The 12767-nt window shown below is 39.9% G+C and overlaps 1 protein-coding gene across 37 annotated transcripts in view; it reads right to left on the bottom strand.

Moving 5' to 3' along the window:
- Positions 1-12767, bottom strand: part of CASK (calcium/calmodulin dependent serine protein kinase) — a 437686-nt gene that overhangs the window by 254141 nt on the left and 170778 nt on the right. For all 37 annotated transcript variants that reach the window (XM_078364095.1, XM_078364094.1, XM_002762805.6 and 34 more), the window contains exon 3: positions 7361-7466. In XM_078364095.1, the coding sequence (XP_078220221.1) occupies positions 7361-7466 (106 nt within the window). The remainder of the gene's footprint in view (positions 1-7360; positions 7467-12767) is intronic.

The raw sequence follows: 12767 nt of genomic DNA on the forward strand, positions 1-12767 counted from the left end.
AGGGGTGGGACCTGGGTTCCCGTTTGTTTAACAAGTTTTACCCTGGGTTTTAAAATTTGAAATTTGCTAATCTAATCTTTTCCATATCTAAAATTCTGGTTTTGTGAGTCTCTGTATTTAAGTATGCTTTAAACTTATAAACCATTTGTGATTAAGCAGATATCAACTAGTTATTATTATTATTATTATTTTTAGAGACAGAGTTCTGCTTTATCACCCAGGCTAGAGGGCAGTTGCAGCTCACTGCAACCACTGCCTTCTGGGTTCAAGCAATTCTCCTGCCTCAGCCTCCTGAGTAGCTGGGATTACAGGTGTACACCACCACACCCAACTAATTTTTGTATTTTTGTAGAGACAAGGTTTTGCCATGTTGGCCAGACTGGTCTGAAACTCCTGACCTCAATCAGCCTCCCAAAGTGCTGGGATTACAGGTATGAGCCACCCCATCCCACTTGTTATTTTTGAGACAGGGTCTCATTTTGTTGCCCATGCTAGAGTGCAGTGGCAACTAGTGCAGTCTTGGCTCATTGCAACCTCTGCCTCCCTAGCTGGGACTATAGGTGTGTGCCAACATGCTTAGCTAATTCTCCCACCTCAGCCTCCCAAGTAGCTGGGACTATAGGTGTGTACCAACATGCTTGGCTAATTTTAAATTTTTTTCCAAAGAGATGAGTTCTCACTATATTACCAGGCTGGTCTCCTGGGCTCAAGTGATCCTCCTGCCTTGGCCTCCCAAACTTCTGGGATCATAAGCATTAGCCACTGGGCCCAGCCATCAACTAATTCTAAGGATTTTTCTAACATGATAAACAACATTCTTGGGCCATATAATTTCTTGACTTCAGTTTAGGAAGAAAAAAGAGTGTTGGTTATACATAGTCTGTGGCAAAGACAGATATGGACATCATATTAAGAAACTCACTGATAATCCAAAGATCAACGTTGTTTTGTTTAGTCTTTTCTCCACCAAAACAGTAAGTGCTGTTTCTAAGTAGCCAACAAACAACAAAATTAACTGACCTAATTTTATTTTATTTTTTGCCTTTCATTGTCTACAATGTATGGGTGTCATGTTATGAAAACTGTAAAAAGAATCCAGATAACCCATAACCTAAGCAATGAGCCCCTAAATGCCAGGGGCAATGACATCTACTGCCAGAAACATGGAACTAATTCTGGAGTAGCTTAGTCTACACTGCAGCTATAGAAGCAATCTCTCACCTAGCCAGTAGGTGGAACTATACACAAGTGCATTGGCTTTGCTTTTTGATCCACATGACCTTAAATCTTACAGTAACGAATATTTTTGGTTTGTTTGAAACCCAGGAGATCAAGGAGGATGCACAAAACTGGGCAAGGCCAATTGTTGAGGTAAATTTACAAAACAATGATACACAGAATAATTTTCTATTTCTATTTTGTTTCTGGCCCTTTTGAAAAATAACTATTTTAACTGAATTTATAATCTATTTCCAGGTCCCGAGAGCTAATAAAACAATTCTAAATTTAGAAATTTGTCATTTAAAATTCATTTTCAATCAGGGAAAATTGAATATCAACTGATCATGACATGATATTGAGGAATTCTTGTTGATTTTGTTAGGTATAATAATATGGTCATTTAAAAAAATCCTTATCTGTTAGAAATACAAACGAGTATTTCTAGGTGAAATGATAGTGCTTTAGAAATCTCTAAGGGAGAAAAAGACATCAGGAAGAACAGAATAGGAATGGCAAAATGTTTTGATAACTATTGAAGCTTGGTGACCAGTATGCTGGGGTTTATTATACTATTCTCTCTTTTCATTTGAAATCTTCCACAATTAAACAGTAAAAAACAAACAAACAAAAAAACAAAGGAAGAAACAAAGAAAGAAAGAAAATAGAAGGCCATGTTCTAGTGATTTGGGTTAACACTGGGATCAGGTCACTGGAAAATATCCAATTTAACCAGGTCTCATCTTGATATTCAGCCATCAATAAATTATTTTAATCACAACTAAGTCAAAATTAGTTATATAAAATCCCATACAGACTACTTCAACAATGAGGGACTAAAACTAGCCTGTTAAGGCCACTGGAAATAATACTTTATAGTTAGAAAGCACTTCAACATTTACAAAGGGAAGTCACATACAGTTTCTCATCATCTTAGGAAGACTCTGAAGGTAAGCAAACTGAGGCTCAGGGAACTTTTAAGACTTGACCTGTATTTAAGTATGCTTTAAACTTATAAACTAATTATGCTAACCTCACATAATTAGTAAAAGTGACAGAGCTGGGATACTAACCCAGGTTTTATGAAACCAAAGATCCTCTTTTCTCTACTACACTGTCACTTAGGCCCCTTTGATACAAATAGCGTATATGGTAAAATCTGTGCAAAGTTTTAAAATTTTCTTTCTGTGATCATTAGTTTATAGTATATGATAAAACTTGCTTTTCAGGAGGCTGGGTATGGTGGCTCACACCTGTAATCCCAGAATTTTGGGAGGCTGAGGAGGGTGGATCACTTGAGGCCAGGAGTGTGAGACCAGCCTGGACATGATAAAACCTCATCTCTTCAAAAAATACAAAAATTAGCCAATTGTGGTGGCACGTGCCTGTAGTCCTAGCTACACAGCAAGCTGAGGCAAAGAATCCCCTGAACCCAGGAGGCAGAGGCTGAAGTGAGCTGATATGGCACCACTGCACTCAGAAAATAAACACACAGACAGAAATAGATTTCTTGAATAAAACTAAACCAGAAAAGTAATTTTAAAAGAATTACAGTACCTTGGCCGGGCATGGTGGCTCACGCCTATAATCCCAGCACTTTGGGAGGCCAAGGAGGGGTCTCTACTAAAAATACAAAAATTACCCAAGTATGGTGGTGTCTGCCTGTAGTCCCAACTACTTGGGAGGGGAGTGGCTTGAACCCGGGAGGCAGAGGTTTCAGTGAGCCAAGATCACACTGCTGCACTCCAGCCTGGAGACAGTCTTGCTCTGTCTCAAAAAAAAAAAAAAAAAAGAATTACACTAAGTATTCATAGATGAATACTTACAATTAGAAGGGATGTTAGAGGCTCTCTCTAGTCCAAAATTAAAATCTTATCTTCAGCCCCCTTGGATGAATCTAGCTTCAACTTGAGTGCTTCTAGTGCAGAATTGCATAGTCTGCGAGACAGCCTGCTTCCTGCTTCACTCATGGCATAAGTCTAATCACGAAAAAGCTCTTTACTTAGAGGTGACGTCTGCCACTTGTTGATTCTAATTACAGCCTCTGATGTTGCACTCAAGAAGCATGTAGTCTTATATATGACAGTCTTTCAAATAACTGTGGACACTGATTATGTTCCATCTACGGGCTTCTGCTTTGGGGACTCTTCTAGAAGAATAATAAAATGAATACATTTATAGATAACTAAAGCCTCCCAGTCTTTTCAAAAGCTCTTCTATGCCAGTGGTCTTCAACCTCGGATTTGGGTATCTCTGAGAATACCCAAAGTCCTTCCAGGGGACACATGAACTAGGATATTTTTAAGGCAATCAATTTCCATATCTTTATTTTCCATAATTTTGTCTGTCTGAAAACAAGTCTGTGGTCTGTTTTTCCTTTTACATCTCCACATCTACAATCACCTATCTACACATCTACAATTACCCATCCAAAAGGCAACTACTCCTCCATCCCAAAAAGCCTAACTTCAAAGAGACTACTGGGAAATGCATGGCCCTGAGGGAGGAAGAGACCCTTGAAAGCAAAACAAAGAGAGTTTGAGAAAAAAAGGGAGGTGCCATCTTACTTTATCCAGGCAATATATTCATGGTAAGCTGTTTTAGAATTCAAAATCAATAGTAAGATGAGTGTCACAGGGATGTCCATTTAACACTTAAATTTTGTTTGAAAAATGAAGGCAGATTTTTTTTTTTCCCTGATAGAAAACGAATCTGATTTGGCTGAGTGATTTGACAATAAGGACTAGTATTGCCATGTGGGTCACACAGCAGACATTTCCCATACAGTGAATGAGATAATCAGGTAATTCTACAGTTGTGCAGAAAACATATTTAAGACTGGGCGTGGTGGTTCACGCCTGCAATCCCAGCACTTTGGGAGGCAGAGGTAGGCATATCATGAGGTCAAGTGTTCCAGACCAGCCTGGCCAACTTGGTAAAACCCTATCTCTACTAAATAATACAAAAATTAGCCAGGCATGGTGGCACGTGCCTGTAGCCCCAGCTACTTGGAAGGCTGAGGCAGGGGAATCACTTGAACCCAGAAGGCAGAGGTTGTAGTGAGCTGAGACTGTGCCACTGTATTCCAGCCTGGGCAACAGAGCGAGACTCTGTTTCAAAAAGAAAACATATTTAAAAGAATATTCCCTTTGTAGGGACATAGATGAATCTGGAAACCATCATTCTCAGCAAACTGACACAAGAACAGAAAAACAAACACCACATGTTCTCACTCATAGGCAGGTGTTGAACAATGAGAACACATGGACACAGGGAGGGGAGCATCACATACTGGGGTCTGTTGGGGGGGGAATAGGGGAGGGACAGTATGGGGTAGGGAGGTTGGGGAGGGATAACATGGGGAGAAATGCCAGATACAGGTGATGGGGGATGGAGGCAGCAAACCACATTGCCATGTATGTACCTATGCAACAATCCTGCATGTTTTGCACATGTATCCCAGAAACCTAAAGTGCAATAAAATATATATTTAAAAAAATAAAAGTAGAAAACAAACAAAATAAAAGAAGATAATAAAACTCAAAGTTTTTTGGTAAGTCTAAAATAAAGTCTGTTTTCAGAAGTAGAAAAAAAAGAATATTCAAGTTTTTTTTTTGAGACGGAGTTTCGCTCTTGTTACCCAGGCTGGAGTGCAATGGCACGATCTTGGCTCATCGCAACTTCTGCCTCCTGGGTTCAGGCAATTCTCCTGCCTCAGCCTCCCGAGTAGCTGGGATAACAGGCACGTGCCACCGTGCCCAGCTAATTTTTTGTATTTTTAGTAGAGACGGGGTTTCACCATGTTGACCAGGATGGTCTCAATCTCTTGACCTCGTTATCAACCTGCCTCGGCTTCCCAAAGTGCTGGGATTACAGGCGTGAGCCACCACGCCCGGTCCAATAAAAGTTTTTATATATCAACCTAAAAATATGTGAAGGGGTATATATGTTTTTCAAAATTCTTCTTCTTTTTTTTCTTTTTCTTTTTAGGCAGGGTCTTGTTCTGTTACCCAGGCTAGAGTACAGTGGTGCAATCACGGCTCATTGCAGCATTAATTTCCCAGGCTGAGGGGATTCTCCAACTTCAGCTCCCCAAGTAACTGGGACTACAGGTGTGTGCCATCATGCCCAGCTGCTAGTTTTCATACTTTTTGTAGAGATGGGGTTTTACCATGTTGCCCAGGCTGGTCTCGAACTCCTGAGCTCAAGCAATCTGCCTGCCTTGTCCTCCCAAGGTGCTGGGATTATAGGCATGAGCCACCACACCTGGTCTCAAAATTCTTTTAGCAATTTTGCCAGAAAAGACTTTGAAGGCTGTGTCTCTATGACACAATTTCCAGGCTCCTTTCCATTCTGGTTATCCAATTCCACAGACATTCCAGTGTCCTGCTTACTGTGAACACTCCAGGATGAACAGGGGGAGTATGGCTTTGTTCTGAATACTACCTACTGCTAATTAATGTAGCCTAACCTTCCATTTAGGGCTTTTTACCCTGTTGAAAACAACAACTAAAATGTTTACATCTTTTTTCACATAGTCACAACTAAATTCACACTAATCTTGCACTTACTCATTTTTGAATGAAGGAGTTAAGATTAACTGGTCTCAAATTTCACCTTCTTTGTTTTAGCTCCTTTGCTACAAGCTTGTAAAAATATTTTTGAATTTTGATGTACATAGTCAGTATGTTAGCTAGCCCTTTGAAGGGGGCAACTTGTGAAATGCCTCCCAGTGATCCTTACCTCCTGATATTCAGGCCATGGTATAATCCCATCCATGTATGGGCTGGATCTAGTGACTCATCTCTAACTGCACAAGTGATGGTGTGTAACTCTGGAGATTAGCTTACGAGACTGTGACTTCTGTCTTGCCCACACTCTCTTGTTCTCTTGCTTGCTTGCTCGCTCTGATGAAGCCAACTGCCATGCTGTAAGTTGGCATGGAGAGGCCCACCTGACAATGAACTAAGGAAGGATTAGGCCAACAACTCTTAAGGAATTGTGGCCCTCAGTCCAATAGCCTGTGAGGAACGTAAGACTGCCAACAATCACGTGAATGAGCTTTGAAGCAGATCCACACTCTAGAGGAGCCTCAACATGACTTTAGCCCTGGCCAACAGCTTTATTATCACCTGTGAGAGATCCAGAGCCAGAGGACCCTGCTAAGTTGTACCCACATTTCTGATGTACAGAGACTGAGATAGTAAATGCATATTGTTTTACGCCACTACATTTTGGGGTATTTGTTATGAAGCAATAGGTAATGAATACAGCCTCTGATCTTGGTATCTTTTGAATATTTAGCAAGCATATCTTCTGTTTTTTTTTTTTTTTTTTACCGTAAACGAAGTCACTGATTACAGCCCTTTATTAAAGAAAAAAAAGAGAGACAGGCTTTGGTACATTTCCCAGGCTGGTCTCGAACTCCTGGCCTCAAGCAATCCTCCCTGCTTCAGACTCTCAAAGCACTGAGATTACAGGCATGAGTCACCGCTCCCCGCCTGACTACAATTTTGAACAGAATAGGATCAAAGATAAAACCCTGCAGGATGCTGTCCTATAAAGCTTTACACAATCTCTTTGGACACAGTCATCCGACCAGAGCTGGATGACCCAGTTGTACTATCCTTAGCTCACATTTCTCCATCTTACTGACAAAAATTCTGTGACAAACATATCAAGTGGCTTATTGAAATCAAGATAAACTGTGATCTATAGAATTGCCCTTATATGCCATATGGTGATATCAGAAAAGGAAGCTAAGTTTGTCATTACTTGTTTTTAGTTTCCAAGAGCCTTGCTACATGGACACCTCCACTTTCATCTTACTCTTCTTCACTAGGACTTCTATTGGTCAGAAGTTTATATTTTGGGGCCCTCCTATCCCTCTGAACTCGATTTCCTTTTGGAGTCTCTTATCTGAGGCGTGCTGAAAGCATGAGAGTAACTGAATACGCCCAGCTTTTACATCTTTGGCCACTGTAAACCTTATGATGACATAATCTTTTTTTCTTGTGACTTTAGGTCTTTCTGAACAGCTAAGTTCACAACTGCTGTTAAATTCCAAGAGAAAAGTGTTAGCATTATCCCAAACCAACATAGCTTAAAGTTTCACCCTTTAAGAATTAAAATACACACTCACAATTCGAAAACCATGTAAAGCATTCCATCTGAGCTATATGTCTCCAATAACTCTACAATGTGTGGATGTTTCAGCATATGACAGATACTGGCTTCCCGCTTTAGATCTGTAAAACAAATATACAGCATACTTCATTAGGTAGGAACAAAAGACAATTAGAGTGAATGATGAATGAATGGATGTGATCTATGGTAACATGAATACTTCTCTAACTAGAGAGATGAAATCCCCCATTTAAACTTAGCTTAACTTTTTACCCTTTAAAATCTTTGACAATATAGCTTTTCATATTTTTTGCAAGCTTAAATCTATGTACAGTATAGAGTAAGCTCTTATTAATAAAAAAGCATACATTTCTTAATATACTTCCCCAAAAGTAAAATAAATATACAAATAAATACTTTCCCCAACTCTTGTAATCAAGTCTCAGCCTCCAAATTTGTAACTCTTCCTTGATCTGCTAATAAGCCAATAACTCAATTTACTGTTTTTTTAACCTCTTTCTCTTAGTTTTCCCTGAATAAAATAAAAATATGTTGTCTATTCTTTAGCCTAAAATCTAGCATTTATAGACACATCAGGGAAGTTATATGGAATAGGGAGCAAAAAATACTATGGTTTAAACAGAAAAGACACTACTCCTAGAGTCCAAGTCAGAATTTTAAAAATATCATCTATAAAATGTGCTGGGGTTGGGCGCGGTGGCTCACGCCTATAATCCCAGCACTTTGGGAGGCCAACACAGGTGGATCACTTGAGGTCAGGAGTTTGAGACAAGCCTGGCCAACATGGTGAAACCTCATCTCTACTAAAAATGTAAAAAATTAGCTGGGCATGGTGGCAGGTGCCTGTAATCCCGGCTACTCCGGAGGCTGAGGCAGGAGAATCATTTGAACTTGGGAGGTGGAGGTTGCAGTAAGCCAAGATCGTGCCACTGCACTCCAACCTGGGCAACAAAAGTGAAACTCCATCTAAGAAAATAGTGTTAGATAATTCTCAACTCTACCTACCTACTTCTTCAAAGTAACAGTGTTACTTTAAAAAACAAATCCAAATAATGTATGTAAGACTACTGTGTAAGTTCTATAATACTATTTGGAAAACAAAGTTGTTAATGTTATCATCATCATCATCTAAAACAGTTTGGGCATGGAAATCGTTTGCCATGTCTACATGGAATAGGATAATGAAAGCCATCCAGTGCTAATAGCGCCGGGGCTTTATCTGTTTGCTGATGACTAAAATATAATGGGGCATTTTTATATGAGAAAGTAGAAGGAAGACAGGTAAGGAAGAACCAAGGCTAAGGATGTACTGCACAAAGCAAAACAGGTAACATTACCTCCTTTCTGATTTATTAATTCAACTTAGTCTTGTCAACAGAGCAATGATTGTGGATGTAACCTTAGAAGATTCACTTACGTAAGGGTAGAATGAGAAAAAGAAGCCAGAAAATTTGACAAAAGAGAAGCCACAAGGAAAGAAAGAATCAATAATAAATATTAAGAAAATCAAAGGAATAGAGGAAATTAAGGTGTAAGTGTAGCTGGAGAAGGCTGAAAGCTGAGAAAGACTGTAAGATTCAGCCAGAAAAGGTCATGAAAATTCTGGGCAAGATCAGTTTTTGTGGAGGTGACAGGGTTGAAGTCAGTATGCAGGAGACAATTATGTCATAATCAACTAAAATTATCACACCTCTCACTGGGTTCAGTACTTAATATAGTCACTATCATTTGATGTCCCAACCACTCTGTGAGGTACGTATTTTACAGATGGGGAAACTGAGGCTTAGAAACGTGTTCAAGGTCATAAGGGTAGGTTTTGAACCCTGGCCTGCCCAGTTCCAAAGTCAGCAGTCCTTCTATTATGCCATGCTGGGTTTGAGCACGATCTTATGAGAAGAATCTGGCAGCAGGAAAGAAATAGCAGGGTTAAGGGGAAGGTTTTATTTATTTTTTTTTAAAGGAAGTACTCTGTGTGTTTGTAAGTGGCAGTGATGAAAAGCCCCAAGGATCTGGAGTCAGAAAACATGGTGCTGGTCTGGCCTTTGTCCTACCACCTGCAGGCTGACTGCTAACTTCTACAAATGGCTTCCTTAGAATCAATGAAATGGGGCAGTGCCAAGTGATGTGGTACCTGCAGAGTCTACCAAATCAGTTTGAAAGGGCAATGTTAAGATTCAAATGAGAAAGAACAAAGCTGGAGGCATCACGCTACCTGACTTCAAACTATACTACAAGGCTACAGTAATCAAAACAGCATGGTACTGGTACCAAAACAGAGACATAGACCAATGGAACAGAACAGAGGCCTTGGAAGCAATGCCACACATCTACAACCATCTGATTCTTGATAAACCAGACAAAAACAAGCAATGGGGGAAAGACTCCCTGTTTAATAAATGGTGTTAGGGAAACGGGCTACTCGTATGCAGAAAGCTGAAACTGGACCCCTTCCTTACACCTTATACAAAAATTAACTCTAGATGGATTAAAGATTTAAACATAAGAACTAACATCATAAAAACCCTAGAAGAAAACCTAGGCAACACCACTCAGGACATAGGCACAGGCAAGGACTTCATGACTAACACACCAAAAGCAATGGCAACAAAAGCCAAAATAGACAAATAGGACCTAAATAACTCAAGAGCTTCTGCACAGCAAAAGAAACAACCATTAGAGTAAACCAGCAACCAACAGAATGGGAAAAATTTTTCACAATCTTCCCATCAGACAAAGGGCTAATATCCAGAATCTACAAAGAACTAAAGCAGATTTACAAGAAAAAAAAAACAAACAAACCCATTCAAAAGTGGGCGAAGGATATGAACAGACACTTTTCAAAAGAAGACAAATATGTGGCCAACAGACATGAAAAAATGCTCATCATCATTGGTTATTAGAGAAATGCAAATCAAAACCACATTGAGATAGCATCTCACGCCAGTTAGAATGGCAATCATTAAAAAATCTGAAGACAACAGATGCTGGAGAGGATGTGGAGGAAAAGGAACACTTTTACACTGTTGGTGGGAGTGTAAATTAGTTGAACCATTATGGAACACAGTGTGGTGATTCCTCAAGGATCTAGAAATAGAAATTTCATTTGACCCAGCAATCGCGTTACTGGGTATATACCCAAAGGATTATAAATCATTCTATCATAAAGACACATGCACACATATGTTCATTATGGCACTGTTTATGATAGCAAAGACCTGGAACCAACCCAAGTGCCCATCAATGATAGACTGGACAAAAAAAATGTGGCACATATACACCATGGAATACTATGCAGCCATAAAAAAACAGTAAGTTTGTATCCTTTGTAAAGACATGGATGAACCTAGGAAGCATCATTCTCAACAAACTGGCACAAGAACAGAAAACCAAACACTGCATGTTTTCACTCATAGGCAGGGATGAACAATGAGAACACTTGGGCACAGGAAAGGGAACCACACTCACTGGGCTGGGTGGGGGTTGGAGGAGAGGGATGGGGTTGGGGTTGGGAGGATGGGGAGGAATCACACTGGGAGAAATGCCTGACATAGGCGACCGGGGGAGGGGGAGAGAGACATCAAACCACCATGGCATGTATGTACCTATGCAACAATCCTGTAGGATGCAGGATGTGCACATGTACACCAGAGACCTCCCCCCCAAAAAAAGATTCAAATGAGAAGCTGGATGTGTGGAACCCAGCACACAGTGGGCTGGGGGCCCAGGTGGCACAGTGTGAGCTGGGGGCTCAGTGTTTACTGCAAAGGAAGAGATCAGAGGCACAGGAAAGATGCCTCCATCTCCAAAAGTAGTTAGGAAGGCACTGCAGGAGGGGAGATGTGAAGCAGCTGTGGGGTTTGTGCGGCGAAATCATAACCATGAGGAAAGCTTTTAACAAGTGCGCTGGAGGGCCAGGCTGAGCCAGACAACATCAATCATATGCCTGCAGATTTTTCCTCTCCGAGAGTGTTCTGCCTTCTAGTTCTAGGAAAAGCTTTGAAATTTTATTACTCATTTTTATGTTTATCTCTAGCTTCTCATTTTATTAGAACTCGTCCTTTCATATCTTCCGTTTTCATCTTAAATTCTCTCTTTCCATTCCTCTCTATTCTAATCAAAAGCCTGATTTTAACTCTATCCTATGACACTGGAGTCATGAAGTAAACAGATTTGGTGTTTGCCACAATTAAAACTGATCTTTTCTCTTCTTTTCAGTTTATTTTCTATTTTGCCTCTTTCATGTAACTAAATTGTATTTTTCCCTTTTTGAGACAGAGTCTTGCTCCATTGCCCAGCCTAGAGAGCAGTGGCATGATCACGGCTCACTGTAGCCTCCACCTCCCAGGTTCAAAAGATTCTCCTGCATCAGCCTCCTGAGTAGCTGGGATTACAGGTACCTGCCACCATGCCGGGCTAATTTTTGTATTTTTTAGTTCAGATGGGGTTTTACCATGTTGGCCAGGCTGGTCTTGAACTCCTGACCTCCAGTCGTCCACCGCCTCAGCCTCCCAAAGTGCTGGGACTACAGGCGTGAGTCAACGTGCCCAGTCTAAATTACATTTTCATCTCTACATTCACCATTTGCTATGTGATACATTGGGTATACTGAAAGGTTGTAAGCAGAAATGGATGCTCTTTAGACCCCTCCATTTGAGCCACATATTTCGATTTGGTAAATGGCTGAACGAGTCCTTGGTCTAGTCTCTTGTCACCTACCCATCCTCAATGGCAGAACTGCTGGGGGGCCAGCCTTCAAAGCAATTTAAATATCACCGGAACTGACATTTCAGAACTAAAATCAGAACAGTTATTGGACAATATAAAACTAACAACATAAAAACATATTTCAAATGATAAGGGCAGTGATGCAAAAGATGGCTTACATCTAGAAAAACTGTGGTCTCATGTTTTCCTGAATTCAAATATTAATTAAATAGCTCAAATAGATAAGCACAATTAAAAACACAAATACATTATATATGCATTACAACTATAGATTTCATGAATATTAAACTCAAAATTTGTTTCTAAATGTGAATGTGAATTAAAGATATATGTATTAGGTACTATTAAGTCCATGTTGATATAGCAAACTAAAAACACTATTTGCCTACAAATCAACTCTAGAGGCGAAGTAGGAAGGAATTTGAAAGCAGGTGATAAAAATATGATTTAAAGTTGTGATTATCTGACTGCTTACAGATGTTAGCACAGAATGTACCTGTGAATGACATGACCCAGGGTTACCATCTCTGTTTTGAAGTATTGCTTTGTTTATAGACTAGTAACTGGTACCTCTCTTCACTCTCCTTGTTCTTTTTTTTTAATGAGTAATTTTTAAAATTTCAATAATTTTGTGGAACAGGTGGTGTTTAGTTGCATGGAAAAGTTCTTTAGTGGTG

Source organism: Callithrix jacchus, chromosome X (assembly GCF_049354715.1).
Source record: "Callithrix jacchus isolate 240 chromosome X, calJac240_pri, whole genome shotgun sequence".
NCBI classification, from domain to species: domain Eukaryota; kingdom Metazoa; phylum Chordata; class Mammalia; order Primates; family Cebidae; genus Callithrix; species Callithrix jacchus.